Raw genomic sequence first — 27,202 nt, forward strand, 5'->3', positions numbered from 1 at the left:
CAACTTTAAAATTCAAAAGGGCGTAAATTAGTAACTTAATTATCAACTTTTGTTTTCTTTATATTTTTTTAGGTTATTTTGATCTTCATCCTAACCGCATGTTAGACGTTATCCTTGAAGCTTTTGAATGCCATCCTGAAGAAGCATACATTATAGACAAGTTGACTTTGTGCCATATTCTAGGATTTAAATTTCACTTCAGAGAGGTAATACTCTTTGTTCTGCTGTCTGAGCCATTGTTAGGATAAAAGTTTATGTGAAGAATTAAAGCTATCATCATGAAACATGTCAACATATTTGTGTTTTGTTTATCCTGACATTGTTTCATTTAAATTGTTCTATTTCTCAGTCTGCTGACTGGAGCACTCCCAAATCATTGTTCACATGTGCAGCACTTTTATTAAAGAATGAGCTGGTAGATCTAAATGACTTGTATTCTTATGTAAGTTGATTTTGGTAAATACTCTGAACTTGTACATCTACTGTATTTTCTTGCATATAGTTATTGTGGGTTATACAATTTTTACAAATGAATGGCAGCTGTGCCAGTGTAAAAAGGTACTGGGTTAACAAGAATTATTTTATTCATAAACAAAGAATAACGGAACCTATCAACATACTGGTGTGTCTTTATACAGTTTGCTGTGTTTTTGTTTACGTGTACATTGGAAAGCTTTATGAGCATCTCATTATAAACCTCAAGAAAACAAATAGTACCAATGATGGTACTTTATTTACCGGTAATTTAGTCACACTTTGCACATGTGGGGTATATAATGGTGTTGTTCGTACTATTTTGTTTCTACTTAATTTGTAATTTGTGCAGGTGACAATTATATGCAGGGTATAAAATGCATGAAAATATGCCACACAGCTTTCAAAAACATTCAACTTGTATTTTTATTTTTTTTTTTACTTAAAGAAATCTTTTTCCAAATGCTTGTAGTTGTCATTCTTAACATTTGTATAATTTGTTTTTACGCTGTTGTTTATGGGCTAAATTTGGCTCTTCTGTATTGGATGTACTGGTAATATTATGGTTGTGAATTTGACAGTTATTACCAGCAGACTCTGAAATAATTCCATTTCACAACAAAGAAGTCTCAGATGCCAAAGCCTATGCTAAAAAGCTGAGTACTGTGATATTGGCTGATAAAAAAGAGGATGAAAAGAAAGAAGAAGAACAACAGATTATTGATTTGGTAAGGTCTAGCAGTAGTTAAAGCTATTAGTTCATTAGTATAAACATTTCAAAAATGTATGCCATTATTTCTACTTTCTATGTCTTTTAATTTTTGTGTTTTGTTTGTGTCACCATGTTATTTTAGATTGTGGTTGGGTGGGTTCATATTATAATGAGTTATATACTGTAGACATTATCAGGATGAATATTTGCACATTTATACAGCTCTCATAAATGAGGAAATAATACTTAATGTAGCAGACACAAATATGTTTAATGTATATGTATATAACAACACTACATAGGAAATTTGATACACAATCCAAGAATAATCAGTAATAATCCTTTATAGAAATACTTGACAAAAATAGTAATAACTTAAAAACGTACAAATGTCAACTGCTTTATAATAACTCTATAGTGACTGCTTGCAATAACTTTCTCAAGTGACTACCTTCAATGCCTGCCCCTTACTGACTGCTATCAAGTAACTACTTAGCTTAAGGTTAAAAGTGTTCACCTTCAGAAACCATGAATTGTGAATTAAATTGGTAATATCAAAATAGTGTATCTCTGTATGACACCAACTTTGAGGTGGTGACAGTTTGTATTTGAGCTTAGTAGTATAACAATGGTGTCACTGCTATTATGTGACGTTTGATTGTATATAGTAGTGTAAGTAAAGATGAATTTTGTACTACTTGATGTCACACAAGTCCACTCCAATTCATACAGAACAACACTTATTAAAATTCATCAAATAAGACCTTGGTTAGCTGACAAGATTTATTTACTATAAAATACAGAAACAGTTCACTGGCAATTCCAGCCATAAAGAATTACATATGATGCTTCATACATCCAATGAAATATTCTAAGTAAACAACTGGTATTAAACTATTGAATCAACTACATTAGACATCTTTACAGTTTAAGAACATGGCGATCACTGCCTCTACCCATGTGGTTAAAATTCTAGAACGAGATTTCTTGCCTACAATTCAACTGTGAATGCTTGTTTCCCACGTCAAACATTGTGAACATGAATATACCATTTACTTCGTGCTTCCCAACAAAATACATGTCACTAACTATCAAACAATGATGTGACAAAATGGTTAAATACACTTAGTAGATGTGGTGGCTGAGTGATAAAGCTCTTGGCTTCCTGGGTTTGAATCCTGATGAAGAGTGAGATTTTTTATCTCAGAATCTTTAGAGCACCTCTGAGGCCATCCAGCTCTGCCTGACATTAGTTGGGGAAAAGTAAAGGTGGTTGGTTGTTGTGCTGGCCACATGACACCCTTGTTAACAGTGGACCTGGCAACAAATGACCTTTACATCATCCACCCCATAGATTGTAAAGTCTGAAAGGTTAACTTCATCTTTACTAAAAACACATGCAGAATTAATGACAATGTTAAGTTTGTGCTTTAGAATAACAAAACATGTTTCTTTGTTTTGAAAGATTAAAGAATATATATTAATAAGAAGTGGTTAACAATATGACTTAAGTAAGTTTGGCTATCTTTTTGTTTTCAGAGAGAAAACAATCAAAAAATTGGTCTGTGTGAAGCTTTGCTAGAAATAGGAGCCTGGGAGAATGCTAGGGCCATCATTGACAGGCTGCCTGAAAACTTTGTTTCGGTTCATCCATCCATCTCCTATGCCCTTTGCTCATTAGTAAATAGAGTGATAGAACCTCTATATGAAAAGTAAGTTTACATTTCTAAATAGAACTAATATCAGTATGATGTTTTACTTACTTTTTTTTTTCATAAGAATTTTAAAAAACAACTAGTTTTATTATCGTAATTTCTTGTCTTTCAGGAACATAGGGTTAGCATCTGTGTTAGCCAAGTGGAGAGTTAAGAAAGTAGAATCCTGTGATTGTCCTCTAGCCTACACCTATCACCAGCTCTATCACTTAGCCATGCCAATGTTGTATTACCTGGTCCATATGCTTCTCGGGATCCTATTTTGATGGTGAAAATAATGAGATAGGCTAAAGCCTTCATGTCAAAGGTAAGCACTTTCAGGTTCCAAATATAATTTTGTGTTTTTGTAAATATGATTATCTTATTTTGCAATTAAAAAAAAATATTGTTCAACTAATTATTTTTTCATAAATATTTAAATGAATTACAATTAGAAGCGAGATCATATTCAATTAATATCCCTTAAGTAATCACCAGCACATAATTCTATTATATCTAAGACAAAGTATTAGAATTCCCATATACAAAATGGTATTACAAAATAAATTATGTTTAGAACTGAAATGAATAGTACAACATTCTGTTACAATGGGTTATTAAAAACTTTTAAATATAAAGATCATGAATAGATTAAATGAAAAATTACTTTTCAACACTTTTTAAACCAAGCTAACACTGAATACAGTTATAGCCTGAGTGTGTATTTTAGAACAGAGTGAACATAATTTTAAATGACAATTTCAGCATTACTCCGGTGGCATTGGTCCAGAGGATGAAATTGCTTACTATGGGTTTTTAAATGCTCTTGAAGAAGTCCTGCTACCATCTCTTTCCCTTCTTCTTCAATGGCTGAAGAATTGTGGACTCTACTAAAGCTCTATCCATATGAGATAAGGTGAGAAAGCTAATGTTGCTACATCTGTAATTATCTTATGATCATGGACACTTGTTTTTATCGAAGTGGGCGTCATCTTTTAGATTTTTGTGTGTGCCTCCCTTTAGCAATAACATTTTTCTTGTTGCCCTACCTAGAAAATGAGTTGCCCACTTAGAGGCTTAATGAAAGCAAAAAAAAACAACAACTTTCTTTTACCATTCAGATATCATCTCTATGGGACATGGAAAAATTAGAGTTTTTTCTTGTATCCAATACTTATGAGTACAAGAGCAGATTGTCTGGATAGAGCCAAATACATCATGAAGTAAGTCTAAAACTTGTGTCCTGAGATGTTTAGACAATTATTGCCCTTGCTTTCTCTTGTATTTAATCCTAACACTGCCATGAACTGCCTATAGTTTGTGTTTATAAATAGGATTCTCAATTAAATTGAGATACTTGATTCGAAAATTCATAAATCATAAAGTTAGGGTAGACATGTTTTTAAACAATCTCCTTTTTTTTCTGTAGGCGTCTTTCTAAAGAGACGGTGAAACCCTCTGGTCGACAGTTAGGCAAGTTGAGTCATAGTAATCCTAGCATTGTATTTGAATATGTAGTATATGCATGTATATTTTTTTCTTACAATTTATTTGTCGCTGTGTAAGGATCATCATATCCATTGTAAAATATCTTTTAGATTTTTTGATTGAGTAAATGTTCTACAAATTTGTGATCACTATCTTTAGATTTTGAACCAGATCCAGCGGTATGATAACTTGATTGGTCCAGTAGTTGACTCCCTCAAGTACCTGACAACTATTTCTTATGACATGTTAACATGTATCCTTTAAAGTGGTCTGGATGTTCTTTAACTCTTCAAGTGTAATTTAATGTTGTAGTCATTTACTACATTAGTTTGAAAAGATTAATCTTGGCTAACAAAAATATCTTAAAACTGTATAAACCTTTTTGTCTCTTGAACAGGGCTTTCAATTGTTGCATTTAAATTTTTCCCCTAGATGTATTGAATTTCCTGATTTTTTTTTTTTAAATTTATTTTACAGAGAAAAAAGTGTTGTTACAATAATGTTCTTTAAAATATTTTTCCCTATGATTATGACATGGGATAATCTCTAGTTTTCCATTTTATGAGTTTATTTATTCTGTTTGGTGAAAATAATGCATACATTCTATTTTAAAAATGTCAAACAATTAAACATGAATAATAGATAATACTTAATGATCCTTACATTAGAAACAGTTTGTATCATTGAAGCCATTGCTAATCCAGAGAAAGACAGGATGAAAACATATAACATGAATATCTCACTCTGGCTCCAAAGTAATACATTTAGCTATTTTTAAATTGTCTTAATAGTTTTGTTCATTATAAATTAACATTCAATAACTTGTGTTCTCATAATATTAACCTCAAGAATAAACCTTAATGTTTAATGTTTTCATTCCAATGTCAGGTCTTGCCAACTTTGCTGGAGCTATTTGTCAAAAATACCAAGTAGAGTTGACAGGTATCTTGCAGTATGTGGCCAATCAACTTAAAGCAGGCAAAAGGTAAAAACTAGTTTTAATGAAATATTTTTTGGAGCATCATCCCTAGCATCACTTGAATGTAAATTTGTAAAAGAATTATTGACACAACTATACATTGTATGCTATACATTGTATTTCTAGCATTGATCTACTGCTCTTGAGAGAGGTGGTGCAAAAAATGGCTGGGGTGGAAATCTCTGAAAAAGTCACATATGATCAGTTGGAAGCAATGGCTGGTGGAGAGCTGGTCAGACAAGAGGTACAGTTCATCTCAAGTAATAGTGTCATTGAACACGCAGAATGTACAATCTTATTATACTCATGCATTTTGTGTACTTTACAGGGCAGCAACTTTTCTCAAATTCGGAACACAAAAAAATCTTCTACTCGCTTAAAAGACACATTGTTAGAGCACGACCTTGCCTATCTTTGTGCTTGTTGATGTCTCAGCAGAGAGACAGCACTGTATTTGCTGAAGATGTCAACAAACATTTAAAACTAGTTGGAAAACTCTATGATCAGGTAGGCAATGGCACACATTTTCATTAACTTCATCAAATGTGTTCATTTGTCTGTATATAATTCTTTTCCTATGTAAAATTATAGCTTTTATATAGTGCTACTTTCATGCTATGTAGCAGGCTCAGAGTGCTATGGTCCAATTTCATTTGTGGACCAGTGGGAGGGGATGGGGGTATCTGGGAGAAGGTTTTTCTATGCTGCCTTTAGTCTGGTTTTGAACCTCGAGCCCCCTTCATAGGTAGCCAGGCCAAGTTCAAGCGTACTTAGCCTCTTGACCATGCTTCCTTATTAATATTTTCCTTCACTTGTAATTATTTTGACATTGTAGCCAAGTAAAAAGAATTTAAAAAAAAGAGGGTGTCTGGGAGAAAGTTTTTGTGCTTCTTTTTTATTTGGGCGCTCAGCAAACACAACTCGATCACATGTCAATATAAAAATTTCCTGATGTACATTGAGATTCAAACTTATGCCCCTTGTTACATGTCCAAGCAGTTCATGCCACTCAACCTCACAGCCCATCTTAGTTGTTAGTGACAGTGGAAAATATGACAAGAAAGTTTCCTCTTCATGCAACTCAGTACAGAAGAGTTTGTGAAGAGATTACCTCCCATTGATGTCTTGTTATCAACCTACCATATCCCTCATTCAGCTGCCTTCTTTCTCTCCAAACTTCTCTATGCACATGCTATCAATGTAAGCTTCAAATTGAATTGTCTGCCCAGATTTAGTATAACAATATGTTTCTTAATTTTTTTCTTTGAAAAGCAAATAATTCTTTTCATCTTTAAATTGTTCTTATAATTATTCTTAAGTACTCCATTTTTAAGTTTGGCAGGGTAGTTGATTGATAAAGTGTTGAGCCTTTTGAATCAAAAGTCACAGATTGGGTCTTGGTGAAGCATTATGGTTTTTTACTCTAGATGGGTATGCATCTACAGCTGGTGAAGTCAAGGTCATTGTGCTAAGCCACACTGCATCATCATTTACCCTGGAGTCTTTAACTTTCACTTTTTGTTTAAAAAAAAAAGTTTAATATACTAATGACTGTTGTGCAATACTTAAGAGAGTGAACCCAAGTTTCTACATCTCATTACAGGTCAAATATGATGAACTGAAAAAGTTGAAGGACAAAAAGAATCATAAGGTAGCTTTTAGTATATTGTTCAATCTTTTGTCTTTTTCTACTCATTTTCTTTTTACATAAAACATTTTTTTGTGTCTCTCATTGATTCTAGACCATTTGCTACATTAATGCTTACAAAGAGGTTATGGGACCAGTGGTTGAAGCCATCAAGCCAGTGTTTTCATCTAAAATTTGGGATGACCTGACGTAAGTCTTACATAGCAGCCCAGCTTGATTCAAGAATGAATGATTGATTCCCTTGTGTAACCCAATGAATGTTTCCTTGTTCCAGGCCACAGTTCTACATCACTTTCTGGTCACTGTCCATGTATGACTTGTATGTTCCTAAAGGTGCTTATGAGAAACAGATCTTCTGCAGGAAAATCAAATCAGTACAGTGGAAGCTAACAAAGACATGGTATGTAGACTAGATGTGATATAATGTTATTAATTCTGTATACTTCAAGAACATTAAACACATTTCACATTATCATTCCTTTATCATTCTAACCATTTGTGTTGGCAGCCAATAAAAGTTAGCCAGACATTTAAATTAATTGCCACCTCGTTTAAAAAATAAGTAAGTTCCCTTTTCAGACTGCAATCTGAAGGGCAGATGATGTAATTATCATCTGTTTCTATGGCCCACAGCCAGCACAACAACCAACCAAGTCCCAAAATTAAAAATCCCAGTATTCACATAGATTTGAAACAGGAACTCCTTGTTTGAAAGTCAAGCACTTTATCTCTCAGTCACCTTGTTTAGTCTGTCCTTGTTTGAAAGTCAAGCACTTTATCTCTCAGTCACCTTGTTTAGTCTGTCCTTGTTTGAAAGTCAAGCACTTTATCTCTCAGTCACCTTGTTTAGTCTGTCCTTGTTTGAAAGTCAAGCACTTTATCTCTCAGTCACCTTGTTTAGTCTGTCCTTGTTTGAAAGTCAAGCACTTTATCTCTCAGTCACCTTGTTTAGTCTGTCCTTGTTTGAAAGTCAAGCACTTTATCTCTCAGTCACCTTGTTTAGTCTGTCCTTGTTTGAAAGTCAAGCACTTTATCTCTCAGTCACCTTGTTTAGTCTGTCCTTGTTTGAAAGTCAAGCACTTTATCTCTCAGTCACCTTGTTTAGTCTGTCCTTGTTTGAAAGTCAAGCACTTTATCTCTCAGTCACCTTGTTTAGTCTGTCCTTGTTTGAAAGTCAAGCACTTTATCTCTCAGTCACCTTGTTTAGTCTGTCCTTGTTTGAAAGTCAAGCACTTTATCTCTCAGTCACCTTGTTTAGTCTGTCCTTGTTTGAAAGTCAAGAACTTTATCTCTGTCACCTTGTTTAGTTTGTCCTTGTTTGAAAGTCAAGCACTTTATCTCTGTCACCTTGTTTAGTTTGTCCTTGTTTGAAAGTCAAGCACTTTATCTCTCAGTCACCTTGTTTAGTCTGTCCTTGTTTGAAAGTCAAGCACTTTATCTCTCAGTCACCTTGTTTAGTCTGTCCTTGTTTGAAAGTCAAGCACTTTATCTCTCAGTCACCTTGTTTAGTCTGTCCTTGTTTGAAAGTCAAGCACTTTATCTCTCAGTCACCTTGTTTAGTCTGTCCTTGTTTGAAAGTCAAGCACTTTATCTCTCAGTCACCTTGTTTAGTCTGTCCTTGATTGCTTGTCTTCTGTATAATTGTATGTTGAAAAGCAAAGCCACAACTATGATTTAAATAATAAAAAAAAGAATTGTGATCTATTTAGACATCTATGGTCTATAGAAAACATGTTGATGTAATTGCCCAATTCCAATGCAAGTATTTTTGGACCGATCTTTTTGTAGTCAATGTATTCTATATGATGGCCTGGGATTTGATTCTGTATAATAGTTTCTTCAGAAATCAATAACAACCTGGTTATGATATTCAATTCTCGCAGCCTGTCAGCAAGAAACGTAAAGAGCAAGAAAGATGCAAGATCTTAACTGACAGATTGAAAGATGAAGCTAGGAGGCAGGTGGAGCATGTCCAGAGAGTGATGGAGAGACTAGAAGAGGAGAAACATTCTTGGTTTCCCACAGGTACTCACACATGCACACACACATATACATACATTGATACGTTTGTACCCATATCTGATCTTGTTCTAACTCTGGTTTCCCAGGGACTCTCAAGTCTGAGATGACCACCAATCTACTTCAGTATTGCTTGTTTCCACACTGTTGTTTCACTGCCAGTGATGCCATATACTGTGGTCATTTTATACAAGTTCTTCATAATTTAAAAACACCCAATTTTTCCACTCTTATTACTTATGATAGGGTAAGTATTGGGCACATTCTATCTACAATATTTGTAGTTGGAATTCATTCAAATTACAATATATTTATTTATGTTTGCACCAGTATTTTAAATACATAAACTCCACCCCATACTGTTGTTTTAAGATATGTAGATGTCGGGTAATCATGCAAAAAAACCTAACCTGTTCAATCCAGATTGATTTTTTTTTCTAATTTTAGATTTCTATAGAGCCTGAAACTTTTTGTAAATTGTTTTTGTCTTTTTTTTTTGACTTTGCACACCCACTAAGTCTCAGCTCAAACTATAAAGTGTGAGATTTTAATGTCTTTGTTGCTGTTTCAACCCAGGATTCTTATATATTTATTTCTGAAGTGCTTTTCTTCAGGTCTTCAATGACATTACTTACACAGTGACTAGCTGTACTGATAATGAGGCTTGATGTTATGGCAGATTTCTGTGCAGTGCTTTAGAGACTGTCATGAGGTGGCACAGCAGTCCAGCTATCTATGAAAAGGTGAACAATCTTTCTCTCTGATAAGACATGCTAAGATGTGCTAACATTTTTCTAGGCCAGTTATTCACTTTATACTTTTTTTTTTTTACTTTCAGGAGTGCTTCAACTTTCCAGGTTTTCTAACAGTCTTCCGTAAAGGAACTGATATGAATAACAAAATGAACAGACTTGATTATGTTAATTACAGACATGTTTGTCATAAATGGCATTTTAGGCTAACTAAGGTGAAGACTTTAAAATCAAATGTCTTTGCGTTTAGGTTTAGGGTTAGAGTGTGAACTTTTGGGGACTGATACCCAGGGTTCCCGCGGCCTCCTGATTTTTCAGGAGCTCCTGGAAATCTCCTGAAATTGCAAAATATATGAAAAAGTCCTGGAAATCTCCTGAAATTATTAAAAATCTCCTGAAAAGTCATAAGAATCTCCTGAAAAATAGACAAAATTGTCTTTTTGGGTGTCATTCAATATGAAAATCGCCGATCCTACGGGCGATTAAGAGAGAAAAAAAAAACGGCGAATTCAAGCCTAAAACGGAAGTTTCAATACTTTGTTTACTTTAATAGGCACTGGCATATATAAACATAGATCTAAGTACCGGTATTCTAAGTCTAAGTCTGTCTCGATCTCAAAAGTGATTTTTTTAAAAACAAATCTAGATATATGTATAGAATTATAGATCTACATAGATTTGATAGATCTGGAATTAGAATGAAAATGCTAGATCTATTTTATCTAGATCTATCTAAATCTCGAAAGACTTGATATTAAAATTAAGACTAGACCGTAAATCTAGATTAGATTGATTAGATCTAATAATATAAATATCTATCATCTAGGCGCTAGCTAGTAGATATCATAATACTTTTATACTAGTCTACTAGATTACTAGAAAATTACTAGTAGTAGATCTAGATCTACTATCATGATTTATGATCAGTATGATCTAGATCTAGTCAATCTAGATCTAGTTTATAGTAGTTTAAATTAGTAGTTATCTTCTAGATCTAGTAGTAGTACTAGTTACTAGATCTAGTAGATCTCTAGTCAGATCTAGAGATAGATATATCTAGTCACTAGTCAATCTAGATAGAGACAGATATAGTGATATAGTCAGTTACAGACAGTATATAATAGTTATAGTTACTGAATATAGGGCCTTCTATTCTACTTTTACTGTACTTTTTAGGGTGGAGGCCTTAGACTTAGAGTATATATGGTATATATACCATATATATATATAGAGTATAATGGTATAGTCTATAGTCTACTAGATTTTATTTCTAGAATTCTAGATCTAATAGAGATCTACTTAGATTCTGGAATCTCTCTCTTAGTTTTAGTTTTATAAATCTAGATTGTGAAGTAGATGGGGCTTAGAGTATAGTGTAATATGGTCTATATAGTATTTAAGCTGCTATATAAAATTAAACTATTCATAGTTTTACAATCAAATTCACTTCTAGCTTTATGATTCAGAGCTAGATTTTTATAGATTTAAAGACACCTATTGTTAATAAAAACAATCAATGCAAGAGATTTCCACTGAAATAGGAAACTGATAATGATAATGTGTTATACATTGCAATTTGTTTAATTTTAGAGATTTTAATTAATTCCTAATGTTGACTAATACAAGCAATATATATAGAGAGAGTAGTGCAAATAGGCTTATTGGTTTACAAGTACTTTTTTTTACTCTTTAATCAGTTACTTTTGAATTCGCTAATTTGAAAAGGAAAAAAAAATTGTATACATGTATATGGTAATTCTTATATTTATTACTAAATATAGATATAGTTCGCATTTTTCCGCTCCTGAAATCGAATATTTTCTCCTGGAAAACTCCTGGAAATCTCCTGAAATCCTAATCTCAGAATGGTGGGGGAACCCTGGATACCCTTCCCTTCTTTTGTTAAACAGTCAGATCTGGTGGGGTAGCTATAAGAGCATTACTAATGTGAGGAGTATGATTAACTCTTTACCCCCCCCCCCTTCTATACTAACCTTGATAGGAGTATGTGGCTGCCAATGGGTCTTCTCACACCTGTTTTTTCTTATTTTTCTTTATATAGTAAGGATCCTCCATAGAAAAAAAAAACAGATTTCAAAAAGCTTATAGAAATTGCTCAATATATAAGCAGACATTATTCATCATGTTTAATAATACAGAATTGCCCCCCCCCCCCTTTTTTTAAAAATATATATCTATAAATTTTAAAAAATATTTTGTGCATCAACAGTATAAAACCAGAGCAGACAAAGCCTGTGTCAGACAGAGCTCAGTGCCTCCATCTCTTATACCTTTAGTACAACCCCTGTGCTAGATCCAGAATCTAGGGTGCCCAAAACATGGATTTGCATTGGCTTTTCTAGTTAGACTGGTTAAATAGGCTAACTGTTACCTTTTTCTTTCTTTAGTCTGTGATCACATGTTTGGAGTCCAAGAACTACAGTTTGATGAGAAATTCTTTGATTGTTTTGACCAAAGTAAGTTCTTGATAAGTTCTTGCTTTCAGATAATGAAGATTCTGAGATTATTTTTGCATCAAATGATTATTATAGGTAATTGTTGATGGTGATGATAGGATGTCATCAAAAATTGAGAAGCTAACTATTAGAATTGAACCCAATTTAATAGTTTTGTAGATGTGTCTAGAATGAAAGATTCATTCAATAGTCTTAAAGACTAGTCTTCAACAAGGTCAAGCTAGTTTTATTTTCAGACAAGAAAATACCTGCTTGCATAAGTCTGTAAAAGAAAATAAAGACACAATTTCAGCAGCTAATAGTTTTTGAAGGTAAATGCTGCTTCAGGTGAAACAAAAAAATTGTTGGACTTGAACTTCTCTTTCAGGTCATTATTTGCTTGTATGTCAAAGCAACTGTTACTGTATGGGCTGAATCAAGTTTTGTTTGATACAGAAAAGATGTCCCTTTGTGGCCCAGTATCAAATTGTCTTCTCCTGTCAGATCTTGTACTGAGTATCTAATTGGTTTCTCCTGTCAGATCTTGTACTGAGTATCTAATTGGTTTCTCCTGTCAGATCTTGTACTGGAGACAGTTTGATCTGGTGAACTGTTTTCATTTAGTTCTCACTAATTATCTGCTGGTATTTTTTAAAAAATGATGACCTGTTCACATCATTGTGAGCATACTGAGTTACCAATATTCACTACACAGTATTATCCCTAACTTTGTATCTGTTTTAACAATCCCAACATTGGTCATTTCTTTATTCACTTGCCTTACATTGTCTTGTAAATAACCTATCAGCTGTTCTACTTTACATATAGTTGTGTGACATAACATTTTGTTTTCTCTCAGATTTTGCCTAACTTTCCAAGAATGACTCAGATTGGAATGGCCATAGAAAGACGAGTGGATAAACTTAGTAAAGAGGAGAAGGATAAAAGACCAGATATTTATGCATTAGTTATATTGTAAGAAAGAACAATCTATTATAGCTAAAACTAGACATGAGTTGCCTGATAGTTTAGTCTAATTTTATAAATGCCTTTGTATATGTATATTTGCCTACCTTCACAAATGTTTATGTAATGCTATGCTAGGTATGCTGGACAGTTAATGAGCAAGAAACCAACTTGGGTACAAGAAACGGAATTCCATATAAAAGAAGTGAGTCTGTTGTCAAACTGTATGCACATTCACAACATTAATTTTATTTAAAAAAATATAACAATGCTTTCTACAGTTTTACTATATACATAGACCAATGAATGGACTATTTAAAATACATTTTTTATCTACCCGGTGTGAAAGTAATGAAACATATTTCTTCCCTAAGCCAAAGAAAACCAACAATACAGCAGCACAGAATCAGACACAACAGCAGTGGCAGTCAGACAGCTCATCAGGAATCAGTACTAAGAGAGATGTTGATGGTAAGGCAGGCTTAAATTTGTTTAAAACCTGTCGAACGTTTTTAGGATCAGTGATTGAGAGAGATGTAGATTTTAAGGCAGGCTTAAACTTGTCAAATATTTTTAGGATCAATGATTCTTCTGATCTTTTTTATTCATTTGTGATATTTGTCTTATGTTGAACAGGACGCTCCAAAGATGTCAAACCTGAACTCAGTTCAAGAGAAGAGAAGAGAGCTACAGAAAGTGAAAGAGAGAAGAGAGCAGCAGAGAAAAAAGAGAATCTACACTGGTAAACTGACATCAAGTGACTTTTATTTCACAGACTACTGCTTCTACCTGCTCTAGGTACTGCATCATTCTTCCATTCTATCTATGTTTGTTGGTATTATATACTTGTTTTTAACATTTTTTAAATTAATTTTGTCATATTCAAAATATTTCATACAGTTTTGATCTGAGTTTTTTTTCTTAATATTTGCTTTTAATTGGAGTTATAGGGTTATAGGTCTGTCACTTCTTGAACCTGTCACTTCTTGAACTTGTCAGTTCTAGTTGGCGCTAAAGGAAAGCAAACTTCCTCACATTTTCTATTTACATAATTCTTCTTTTTCTTTCATGTGGTTTGATCAGGTTGAAGAATGGAGCTCTAGTTTCTCCTTTGTGTTATATCTAAATTGTGGTTCTCTTGTGCTAGTTTTCTTTGTTTATGACTTTATTTTAAACTTTACCACAATTGTCAAATGACAATTTAAATTGTACAAACATCCCAACCCAATTGATCTGTACAATAAATGCATCGTTCTTTTTTTCTTTGTTAGTAAAATACATTTTTTCATGTTTTTTTTACTAAACCCAGGTTTAACTTGTAATATTTATTTCAATTTTGTTAGAGTAAAGAAAGAAGCTCGAGATAGTCCTGACCAATACCACAGGCAGGCAGGCACAGATCAGACTGAGGACTCAGTTAGGCCTGAAACGCCCAAGGAGGAGAAATTGAAGAAAAGTGACCGCTAAGACAGGGAAGCAACCAAGCTGGCCAAAGAGAAAGCCAAAAGAAGAGAAGCATGAGAGGAAAGAACATGAAGCCTTTGCCAAGGAGGAAGAGAGACATTCATCCAGGGTGAAAGACTACGAAGGGAGCAGTGCAAGCCACAACTTGAGCGCATCCTCCCACAGACATAGTGCTGAGCCATCACCCAAACATTTGGAGGAAAGAGGTACAAAGTCAACTGTAATATCAATAGTTCAGGATCAGTTAGGAAAGTTGATTATTCATCTACCTTTTTTTTTAACTTTCTCTTCCTATGAACTTCTCACTGACCAATTTATTTTTGGGCTAGCCCTCCATCATTTCTTTAGTGGGATGGAATCTTGTGACCAACTTGGACATTAAGTAGTCAGTTAGTTCTCATGGTTAGATCTCCTGGACATTAAGTAGCCAGTTAGTTAAGTTTTCAAGGCTAGATCTCCTGTTCTTATGATACCTGTATTTCTAAATAGCTGGTTTCTAATCTATGCAAAATGTGACAATTTTTCTGTTTTCCAATAAATGTACCTGTTAAAGTTAAGTTAAATGTACCTTTAAGAATTAAGTTAAATATAGACTGACCTAAAATACAGAATTTAAACTTTCATTTTTCTCTGGAATTGTAAACGTCTATTTCAAAGCTTGACATTTTACCACTCTGCCTCCTGTTGTACAGTTTTGTGTATACTAGTTCTACTGAAGAGAGAAAAAATATTCTTTTAAGTCACATGATTTCTTTCCATATTATTTATTTTCTATGGGGCTTTTTAAATAGTGATATAAAACATCCAGTTAATAGAAGCAGTGCTCTTCTTTTACAAGTGTGGAATACATTTTTGATTGATTCAATCAGTTAGCAACAAAAGCAATGCCAATATTCTCTGATTATTTGTCCACATTTGCCAGACAATCCTTTTTCTCAATCACTGTAAGCATTATTCTTTATTTGTCATTTGTTCTATACCATTACAGTTGTTCTGAAGACCAAATCTGGTTTCAGTGGAAACTTCTTAGTTATTTTTTTTCAGATCCTAAACGAAGGCGTCTGGAAATGAGTGGGTCATCTCAGGTTAGTATACAAGTGTAGTGGAAGGTTTTTGTCCTGAGACAAGTTCTCCCAGACAAGCTAACCACAATATGGTTTAAGGAGTATCCTCTCCGTCAAGTGTTAAAGCGTCAAAGATAACCCAAAGTCTAATGTGAATAAAACAAGATCAAATGGAAAGTGTTCAAAGCAGAGATCAAATCAATAAGGAAATCAATGTGGAAACGGAAGTAGAAGGTGAAACAAGGAGAGAATTAACAGAAGAGAGCTTGAATAAACAAGAGAAATGGAGGCAGTAAGATCCAAAAATGCTGGGGCCAGATGACAAGAGACGAAGGCACAAAATGGATGATACTGATACATTGCGGCTTGAGAAAAAGGTGAATCCCAGACATAGAGAGCACAGTGACAAGGAAAATGAAAATGTCTATGTTAAAAACAAAGAGCTTGATCACTTTGAAACCCTTCCTTCAAAACAATAACATTGATAAGCAGCTTGCATAGAGAGAGACAAATCTTGGATGGATAACTTATTTTTTGATGTATATTGCAAGTGGTCAGGTTTGAAACCAACTAACGTCACTCTGCCTACGACTGCCTATTGCGTCATGTAATATTGTTGCCAAAGAAACCAATGGAACAGAGGAAGAAATTTACCTTTCAAGGTGTCAAAAGCCTGATCTGTTTGATAAGCATCCTTTTCTTGAGGAGATAGAGGTGTAGTGAACAAAAATCTTTCTGTGAAGAGAGGAAATTGGTCTTATGAAACATGCTGCTCATCAGCCTTTGGTTTACCAATATGTGCAGTTAAAGTCAAAGAAGCATTTATTGAAAGATACTGACATATGATGACTGAAATATAGACGCCTTGAAAGTTGATAGTAGGGAAGATAATAAATGATCTCTTCTTGCTGCTGTTAATACCACCTGCAAACCATTCGACTAGCAGAGTCCTGATATCAAAAGAAAGTCATTATTTGAGCAAAGTTATAAAATGCTGCTGTCTGAACGAAGCAGTGCTGTCTTCCCACCTGGTCAGAAGTCTCAAGTGAAGTTGGTGTCTTCAGCATGTTGAGTGACTGCCAGCTACGTTGATGTACTGCTGTGATACAAGAGTTAATCCATCCTCTGCAGCTGTCTGAAACAACCTAAGAACAAGGTCATACTGAAGGAGCCATACAGAAACGAATCACTCTCCATCCTCTATCCACTGAAATGAAAACAACTAGCAGGGCCTATAACATCCAACCCTTTCTGGATTTTGTTTTAAAGTATTTAAAAAGGCAAGAATTCAGTGCAGATATCAATAAGAAATATTAACATTGATGAAAGCTGTGATTTGACATGTATTCTGAGGCAGTGACCATTTGGAATTCTCCATGGGTATCCATTTTTAAATTCTGATACTTATGCTATTGGAAATAGTTATTAGGTTTAAAACAAGCTTCTTTGTGATGTTTGAGTTATAACCTGTTTTCTGTAGACATCAACTCAATTTGCCCATGTTGAGAGTAAATTTTGCACTATGCTATATATTAGATAACATCACTAAAGCTTCCAGTATAAAAGGGCTACTAGACTCTCAACCTGTCTGCATTGCATTCTTGGTCCCCTGTTTACCTGTCAGCTTGTTTTGTGATGATGTTTTGACGTGTAGCTGCTTATTGTCACTCCAGTGCGATTGTTCCTTTGTCTTACTTCTGTTAACAATACTTGTCTTTTGTAGTATGTAAATAACAGGAAATGTAATTAATATGTTTGTCTTTATGCTGCACTGTTAGCATGTTCCAAAAAAAAAAGGGGGTGGTGGAATGGAGCCGTGATCAGTGGCAATACAGTGGTCTCAGCGAAGTAGCAATGGAAAGATGACTAGAAACTTTTTAAGACCAGAAAGTGTTGACCATAGAGAGGGACTGAGTACATTTCTTGGCTAGTAAGAATACAAATGAAATGTTAACAGGAAGGTGGGAGAACAAACTTGATAGAAACAGTTGTGAGTACTGTACACATTGTTTTGTGAGTGTACTGTACACTTTGTTTTGTGAGTGTACTGTACATTTTGGTCCATGAATAAACAAACCAGCAGTAGATTGTATGCAACATTGATTTTGTCTGTCTCTATTTTTCATTATTGCACATCACTTTGAATGTTGGTTCTAAAAGTAACTTATGTCCATTATCTAAGTGATAATGATGGATGCCAATGTATTTTTCAAAACTTTCTTTCTGTTTATTGATGTAAACCTGTTTCATTTTTTTTGACCAAAAATGTTTTACTTCCATTAGAACAAGACCCATATGAAAGTAAAAGCTGACCCAAGTCTAAACATGTGTGGGCCTATTTGTAAAATGTATTGTTCAGAAAGAAATGAATGTATCCAAATTAAAAAAAAAAGATCTTGAAATAATATTCATTCAGTAACATAAAAAAGATACCAACATAACCTAGAAATAAAACTTCTATATTAAATATCATGAGAGATAGTGCTGTCCACCTTCATTCAACCCAAACTTGAAGGTGAATCACATAGGGTAATAGGTTTTCTTTGAAACCATATCTTATTCTCAAGACTTCTTATAGAGATTTTCTACTTAGGTCTTACAACTGCAAAAGCTAAACTCATAAGTCAAATAAAAGTTTCACTAATTAGTGTCTTGCTTTTATCAGAAACATTTGTTTAATTGTTTTAAAATATTTTTCTTGCTGCAATGAAAGCTGTTTCAATTGTCTTCAATTCATCATGCCCTGATCATATGTTGTTTGATATAGCAATGTTTTCATTGGTTTTTTTTTTGGGGGGGTGGGGGAGATAAGGGCATGATGAATTGCACACTGGCCTGGCATGGTTGTGGCACTAAAACAAAACATGAGATGCTTTGCCACCACATCATCTTCTTCTTTACCACCACAACAGCCACTGCATGTCATGTTGACATGTTGTGCAACTTACTTCTTGATTGTAGGAGTCACCAGTGGATGGACAAAGCAAGCACAGAAAGGTAATGACCTTGTGACCTCTAGACACACTAAGTCAGCCCCATCTCTTTTAGCCTGCTTCCTTCTAAAAGTATTTTTGATATGGCATCTTCTGTCCAAGCTAAACATAATTTTTAAAAATGATGGGGTGGCTTAGCTTATGTGATATACAATATATACCTGGATATTCGTTGTTTAAAGTGTGACTTCATAATGGCTTAGACTATCAAATTACATAAAACTAATTTAAATTGCTTTAGCTGTCATTTTGGGATCATCAATCTCTGATGGTCTGCAGTTAACTTTAAACATTTTATTCCTAGATAAAATCTCAGCTTTTGTTTCATTGATTTACTCTTTAAAAAAAATTCTCTTGTTGTTTATACCTTAAATGAGAAAAGAAAATTGCCTGCACTTGGTCAACTAATTTGTGAAATGTAAAAGATGTTTATGTTAAAGCTCATTGTGGTATTTACACCAATCAGTGGACACTTTAACAGTAAATACCACTTGATAGAGCACTGTTTGGTAACAGCAACAGATATAGAGCTCTAATTCCCAGTTTACTTATTATTTGAAAGAGTCCCACAAGTCAAGAAGCTGATGAGTCTTTTGAAATGGAAAAAGATCGTAAAGATAAAAAGAGGGTATGTTTATTTTATTTTTTTTGTGTCCTAGTGTAAATCTTTTTTTAACTCTTTCTCTCCATAATTATTTTCCATGTTCCAACTGAATTATCCATTTTGCTCATATGTATTTCACTACCCTGTTATGATTAAACTTCAACAACTTGTTTGTTTGTTTTCGGAAAATGTTAAGTTTGGTATAGAATTAAATGGGACTGTATGCCTTTTTTAGATAAATACTAATATTTATAAAACCTAAACGATATTTTATTTTGGATAATGGAATGTAAAAATAAAAACTTACTGACTTACCAAGTCTATTAAGATCTAGACCATATTTTATGATCCAAACTGAACTAAAACTGTTCTTAATGATAGTTATTCATATTTTAACATAACTTAATATATAATGTATATAAAACATAAATTAATTGTCTTGAGCTCACTATCCCATGTCATTTTCATATGAAAAATTAATATTAAATATAGATCCTTTTTTTTTAGCCCCCACTCTTGAAAAACATCCTTTTTTGGGGAAAAACACGATTGAAAATAAGAAATCTGTGTATTCCAAGGGGAACTATTCAAAATTAAATTTTAAGCAATTAAAAACATTTTTTTGTATATTTTAAGAAAAGATTATGAATTGTATTATTCTTAAATGCTATAAAAATGTAGACTAGGACACATTGGGATAATTGTTAAGTGGTATCAAATTAGTTTAGGAGAGATTATAAATGTATTATATCAACTCCAGTGATTCTCTTCAGGAACACTGTTGAAACCTATGACCCAGAACTTTCCAAAAGAAGAAAAAGTGAGGATCATTATCTAGCTTCACGTACGTATTGATAGAATCATTCTAGAACTCCTTGTTTTACACACTTCTGTACAAATATTTTTGAGATGAAGGCACTGCCTCAAGGCTCCAAACTTTTTTTTCTCCACTAAATGTAGGCAAACAAAATGGGGAAGCCAATGGATCCTCCAAAATGTATGCAGAGAGAGATTATAAAGAGAAATCTAAACAACAGAGTCACTCCTCTAAGAGCAAGGTAAACTTTTCACCTTCACCTGTCCCTTAGTCTGTTGAACTATTGGGGCACCACACAATATAGGTCAACCATCTTTCTCCATTCCTCTTAATAGAATCTCTTTCATTGGCAGGCCTGTCCATTCTTTAATGTTGTGTTCCCATTGCTTCCTCTGTCTCCTTTTTTTTCCTGGTGCTGTTCCCTGGAGGAGAGTTTTGCAAGCACTGAGGACCTTTTGATATTGCCATAAAGGTTTAATTTGTGTTATTTTACAGAGGTAAACATTTATGGACAGAAAACTGATTTTTTGGTTTTGTTATATTCACTAAGAACCATTCTTCACATGTGAAATAATTGACATAAATAAGCATGGTCTAAAAGCTTTTGTTTTCAAATTATTTTATACACATACATCTAAACTATTTTTTAAATACTAAAATGTAACTAAATTAATTGTATATTCAATGCTATTAGTAGTACCACAACAATGTACATAGATTACTTACAGTCCACTAATAACATACACTTTTGATTTAGAAATCAAGTAATAGAAAAACAAAGTTTTTTTTTTTCTTCTTCAAATTAAGTAAGCATCAATCTATTGTAAAGCCATGTTAAACATGTGTGTTTTTAATTTACAATAGTTGTATAGTATCTTTCTTATCTGAAGCTGGTAATACAATTCAGGTGTTAGTTTTTGTGTAACAGTAATAAGGCATGACCATGTCTGACTTGCAGTGTTCTATTGCTTTATATGGGTGCACATTTCTTTAATTATTTTTTTATTTTTTTCATTTGCTTTGAATTAGAGAATTTATTTGATAATTCTCTATACCTCTCTATGTCTTAAGTTTTGACTTGTTTGATTTTTTCCTTTTCTCCAGGAACAGTTTAATGAAACAGATGGATCTCCAAAACTGAAGATGAAAGAAAAGAGAGACAAATCATATCCTTGATCTAGGGACTGAGACTTGATTATGTAGTCAGCTGGGGCTTAATTATTTAGTCTTTATGGTAAATACTTTCTGGTCTTAAAGTTTCTAGTCATCTTTCCATTGCTAGATACATGAGTGAGGTGTGTATATTAAACATTTCAATTGGGAATTAAACATTTCAATTGGGAAAGGTAGAAAAAAAATCCAGTCACTTTAAAAAAAACATAAAAATCAGTTGGTCCTTCTCATGTTTGAATTCAATAGTTTGTAATAATGGCAGTTTAACTTTAAAATAGTCATTATGTTCATCCATCCCGGTGGGACTACAGCCCTTGGAGGGCCCTGACCTACTATAGCACATCTTTTCATTCTGATCTATCCTGCTGTTCTAGATCTGCCTCTACATTGTCAAGCCACTGTACTGTGGCCTACCTTTGAGGTGCCTGCTTTTTGTTTGTTTTGTGAACAATCTTTGCTGCTCCTCTGTTCTCTGACATTATTTCAAGGTGACCTGCCCAGCGTAATCTGTTCCTTTTTATTTCCGTCATTATGGAGGGGGGTCTTGGTATACTAGTGATCATATTACTAATTAGAGCCTAGAAATAGATAATGTTGCCTCTTAGTACTTAAGTTAGTAATCTGATTGAAAGTGTATAATTTCCTTAACTTCTTCTCACATGTTCCAAAAAACAGAAAAAATAAAACCAGTTTGATCTGGATGTTTCCAGACTGCAGTCTCTTGTTGACTATTGTTAGTTGGATGGCAATGTGCAGCTTTTTAAACTTTTTGTTTTCCCTTTTGAAACATTGATTTATATATTTCTCAAACATTTTTAGATAGTAACATATGTTGATCTGTAGATCTAATGTGGGTGAATGTGTGATATCATGTACATTAGACTCTGGCCATTCAGTTGGTTCTGTAAAATTACAAAGTGACACTTTTTTTTTCTTGATATTGTTGACTTATGAATTAGAACTCAGGCTTTTGTTGAAACAGATCTGCCTTCTGGTCAAATTATATTGAGTCATTTCTCCAGGTTCAAAACAGTTCAACTTATGGACCAAGGTGTTGAGTTGATCGTTTCACTTGTTCAATTGAAATCCTATCCAGTCCTAGTTCAAAGTCTTAGTGTTAGTGGCAAGCATTGCTTCCAGTCCTGTGGGATCTACTGGAAGTGAACTCTAAAATATGACCATTGTTGCTGTACACACAGATTTCATGTATTTATGTTTGCTTCAAATTAAGGGTCTAAGTGACCTTGGTTGACTATGTTGATCATTGAATAAATGGACTGACATGTCCACAGATTATAGTTTTGCTTGTTAATATATTTTCTTGTGTTGAATAGATTAAGTTTTAAGTTAAGAAATACTGACATTGTTCCATAACTTCTCAGCCAGCACATTACAATGTACTGCACTGATCTAAATACTTTATAACTACATCTCAGTTTAAATGAAAATCAATAATTATAAACTAGTACTGAAGTTACACATTTGAAACCAAAAGAAAATTTAAGACAAATCGTAGCGGGCGAATAAGAACCTAAAGTGATAACAGCTGAACCATTGTTATGTCTGCTGAATGTAACATTATATGTAGGTCACAGCTGGGAAAGTGTAGCTGTTATGTGAAATACTGAAACTTCATACTCAAAAAGCCAATATAAGTAACTGGCACCAAAAGGGCGCATTAGCAGAACTACAGGCAACTTAATATAAAAGACTATATAGCTGCAATCTCACTGCTCAAACAAGGCATGATAGAGGCTGTTCTTTTTAGCTACATCATCTGCAAGTTTCATTAGCCCCCTTTTTTTTTTGTACCACCAAAGAGCATCTAGTCTCCTAGAAATGTTTTTTTTTACTATTTCAGCTTCATCGGACATCTGATAATACTTGTACTCTGCCAAGTTGCTTCCCTTTAATATTATCCTATTTACTGCTGCAGTCCATGTTTTTTTTTTTTAGAAGTATTTGCCTTTTGATTCAGCCACACATCTCTGTTTTCAACAGACATCAAACAGGTTCTTGTCTAAACCACTGTTAGCAACTACTGGCAATACAGAAAATGAAAAATACAGAAACTTAGCCTATAATACATATGGGATCTGATATAATTCACTAGCGATATGGTCACGAATCTAATGGAGACCACTGGCTTATATTAGAATACACAAACGATCCATATTTCATACAGAAATGAATAACGAACAAAGTTTAGAAGAAAATATGCGAAAACGCAAAATTACTTTAACTTGGGAAATGCTCGTTTTCTGTACATTGATGTATGAACATAGATATGAAACTAAGTAAGGGCAGTCACTACTGCGTACTAAATATTTGGTTTACGGCAATACTGTACATTCCATAATATCGAGGTGGTCCACGTTTGATCCTGGTCCATATTGCAAGCCTCTCCCATTCTAAGTGATGAACTAACAACATAACTACTATATTTCGTAGAGGATTCGCTGTAGAAAGAACAGCAATTCAAAATAAGGTTGCACTTGTAGGCTATAGGTCTACATTGAGATTCTCTGGTCTACCAGCCAATTACTAGCCTTTGGGTGACCCATGCGTCACAATCCCTCTCTCGACCTTGCTGGTGAAATTCAATGGAACGCTTCGTGTTACATTTGGCACCAACTTAGTTGTTATAGTTGACACTCCCAACTTATGGGGCTTCACTCCTGATTTTTCCTCGACGTTGCTTCCTGAAGCCTTCTTTACCGCAAGCCAACCCGGGGGAGGGGTGTATTTTATCTTATAAAATACAGACTCTACTTCAAATAGATGATTACGCCCTACGCGTGTCCCTAGGCCAATGAAGTCATGTTTGAAGTCGAGTATGGCTACCACTCTCCTAGATACAAAGGATCTAAACCTAGGTCTATAATCAAATCATGCACATGGTATCGTGCCTTATCTTATATAATACAGACGTTACTTCAAAAAACAAGATGATTACGTCCTACGCGTCATGCATGTAGTCAATGACCTAAATTCTGCCAAGTCACTGGTTTTCCTGGATAGCTCAGGCAACCCATTCCATGCTCTAATAGCACTAGGGTACGCGTACTATTTGGTGGTAATTATCTGCCTCAAGCAAAGACAAGTTGTAGTCGTACGATCTTCTATACCCAAGAATCGATGACTCAATTTTTTCATCTATCTGAGCACTCTACAATCGAAAGTACAATTCAACCTTTGTGTGTGTGTGTGTGTGTGTGTGTGTGTCATTGCATCCTAAGTAAGCATTAACATAGAAGAGAATGAATGAGATTTTGCATTCAACATTAAATGTAGAAATTGGACTTTTTGTTTTGGTCACTTGTGCCAAATTTTAAACATACGACGTTGGGTTTCCATAAAGTTTGATGGCTTTGAAAAGAACTAGTTCTGTTGAGGCTTTATGAGCTCTTCTTGAAAGATTCGTTGCAGAGTGTGGTGAAATAGTTGATACTTGTTTATGTTTGTATAGCGTCGTGAGAATGTGTTCACAACATTGGTTTTGAAGTGAAGTTTGAAGATTTACCTTTACCTATCCCTTAGTCTGTTGGACCGTTGGGGCACCAGGCAAGATTTGTCGACCGTCTTTCTCCATTCCTCTCTTTTTTTTCCCTTGTTTAGAACCTCTCTCAATGGCAGGCCTGTCCATTCTTTAATGTTGTCCTCCCATCGCTTTTTCTGTCTGCCTCTTCTTCTTTTCCCTGGCACTGTTCCCTGAAGGAAGGTCTTTGCGAGCCCCGTAGATCTTTTAATGTGGCCAAAGGTTTTAAGCTTTCGTCTTTTCACAATAGTTAGCAGGTCATCATGGGCTCCGATCGCTACAGTAACCCTGTCTCTGATTTCTTGGTTTGTGATGCGGTCTTTGAATGTGATGCCTAGGATCCTTCTGTAGCATCTCAATTCCATTGCTTGGATCCTCCTCTCAAGCTCTGCATTCAACGTCCACGACTTGCAAGCATATAAAAATGTGGCCATGACCAGAGAGCGCATCAGTCTGATTTTGGTGCCGAGGGCTAAGCCCTTATCTTTCCATATTATTTTAAGTTTTGAAAGGGCTGCTATGGACTGTGCTATTCGGGCCAATAATTCGGGTTTTGTTCCCTCATCTGAGACAATAGCTCCGAGGTATTTGAAGCTGTTAACACTAGTTAGCTTTTCACCTCCAATACTGATGTCTCTTTTAAAGCCCTGATGGCTATTGGTCATAATTTGAGTTTTTTTGGCATTTATTTGCATGCCATATGCTGCGGCAGTCTTGTCAATGCGCATCACCAGGTCAGCTAGTTCTTCTTCTGTCCCTGCTAGGCCGTCAATGTCATCTGCGAAGCGCAAGTTAGTAATTCTTCTTCCTCCAATGCTAACAGTACCTTCATAGCCCTCGAGGGCATCTTCCATTATCCTTTCAAGGAAGATATTGAAGAGTGTTGGTGACAGTAGGCAGCCTTGTCTTACTCCAACTGTGGTTTTGAACCAGTCCCCAATATTATTGTTGAAGTACACGGCACTGGTGGCATCCTTGTTGAGGTTCTGGATAACTTTGATTATGTTTTTATTAATGTTGTACTTTTCCATTGTCGCCCAGAGTGCTCCGTGCTATAGGCCTACTCAATCGGAAGCTTTCTTGAAATCAATAAAGACATGGAAAAGATTCTCTTGGTGTTGGAGATATTTCTCACAGAGTATTCTGAGGTTTAGGATTTGCTCTGTTGTGCTGCGACCTTGTCTAAAACCTGCTTGTTCTTCTGATATGATGTTGTCTGCTATCGGTTTTAGTCGGTTTAATAAGGGGATACGGATATGGCTTGTTGTGTGGTATATGCGTCCAGTACAGATGATCGATGGTCTCCCTACCCTCCACTATCCCCGCTTGTCCTGGGAGGAAGTTTGGGCTAGGGTGCAATAAACTTGAAATATGAAAAAAATATTCAAAACATAAAAAAAAAAATTTACACATTGGACAAGCGAATGTTTCAATATTAAAATTAAAAAAAAGTCTAAACGGAGCAGCTTTAACGAACATCTACTACGTACATTAGGATTCCAAAATATATTGTACATTTAGGCCTACTTCTAAAAGAAAAACGCGAAAATTATGTCTGTATGTTACTTTTCTTTGTCCTTATAACCGAGTTAAACCGTTCCGGATCCCAATTGGGATGCTTTCAGCGCTTCCCTAGACCAAATCTTGCTAAAAAAGGGAAGGGGGTGCAAATGAAATTGTTTTCACAACTAGTAAACGTTTGAGAAACACGGATCTACAGTTTATTATGGAATATTAAGGTACATTATAGTTTGTATAATTGAGTACGCATTTTAGCATGTAGGCTAAATGATGTATTTCAATAAATCTCAAAAGTGATTCTCTTGGCAAAAACATTATCTATATATAGCCTACCTTACCTAAAGACATGCGATATTTTGTTCTCTTAGTTAAAACAGAAGTCATAGCTAATCAATTTTTCGCCAAACAAAACTGTTATAAGTGAATCTGAAACACAATAGATGTCAGAACACAAACGGCTTTAAAAAAATGACTGTTATAGCCTTATAGGCTACAGCAAGTCCTTTTTTTATCACGAGAAACTTTAGCATTTTGTAGAAGCGAAGTTTTAGATTGTGACTATATAATAGGCCTATATATTGTAGAATATTCTACATGGTGTCAGAATAAAACTTAAAAAGCTGTCCAGACAAAGGTTTTTTATTAATCTAATAATGGCTTCTTTTTATTTTGAGCAACCAATCTTGAATTGGAATGCTAAAGATCTGTATCAAGAGTTTTTAAGGTTTCAACAGCAGGTGAGCTTTTGTTTCAAAGGACCGTTAGCTGGTGCCGATAGTAAACAAAAAGCCGGATGGCTGGGAATGTGGATAGGTCAACAAGGCCGTGAAGTTTACAAAA

The 27,202-nt window shown here is 34.5% G+C and overlaps 1 protein-coding gene across 1 annotated transcript in view; it reads left to right on the forward strand.

Moving 5' to 3' along the window:
- Positions 1-18,224, forward strand: part of LOC129926614 (THO complex subunit 2-like) — a 30,396-nt gene extending 12,172 nt beyond the window's left edge. The window contains 30 exon segments of the mRNA XM_056031601.1: positions 73-206; positions 350-442; positions 1,056-1,202; positions 2,726-2,898; positions 3,014-3,132; positions 3,135-3,208; positions 3,646-3,739; positions 3,742-3,796; positions 4,002-4,103; positions 4,310-4,394; positions 4,528-4,621; positions 5,043-5,123; positions 5,257-5,353; positions 5,474-5,591; positions 5,676-5,751; positions 5,754-5,854; positions 7,090-7,184; positions 7,270-7,346; positions 7,349-7,395; positions 8,879-9,020; positions 9,104-9,261; positions 9,629-9,757; positions 9,853-9,981; positions 12,175-12,243; positions 13,082-13,197; positions 13,327-13,393; positions 13,563-13,659; positions 13,825-13,986; positions 14,532-14,858; positions 15,697-18,224. Of these exon segments, the coding sequence (XP_055887576.1) occupies positions 73-206; positions 350-442; positions 1,056-1,202; positions 2,726-2,898; positions 3,014-3,132; positions 3,135-3,208; positions 3,646-3,739; positions 3,742-3,796; positions 4,002-4,103; positions 4,310-4,394; positions 4,528-4,621; positions 5,043-5,123; positions 5,257-5,353; positions 5,474-5,591; positions 5,676-5,751; positions 5,754-5,854; positions 7,090-7,184; positions 7,270-7,346; positions 7,349-7,395; positions 8,879-9,020; positions 9,104-9,261; positions 9,629-9,757; positions 9,853-9,981; positions 12,175-12,243; positions 13,082-13,197; positions 13,327-13,393; positions 13,563-13,659; positions 13,825-13,934 (2,879 nt within the window). The 3' untranslated portion in view covers positions 13,935-13,986; positions 14,532-14,858; positions 15,697-18,224.
- The last annotated feature ends 8,978 nt before the right edge of the window (positions 18,225-27,202 follow it).

The sequence above is a fragment of the Biomphalaria glabrata genome, chromosome 6 (assembly GCF_947242115.1).
Source record: "Biomphalaria glabrata chromosome 6, xgBioGlab47.1, whole genome shotgun sequence".
NCBI classification, from domain to species: domain Eukaryota; kingdom Metazoa; phylum Mollusca; class Gastropoda; family Planorbidae; genus Biomphalaria; species Biomphalaria glabrata.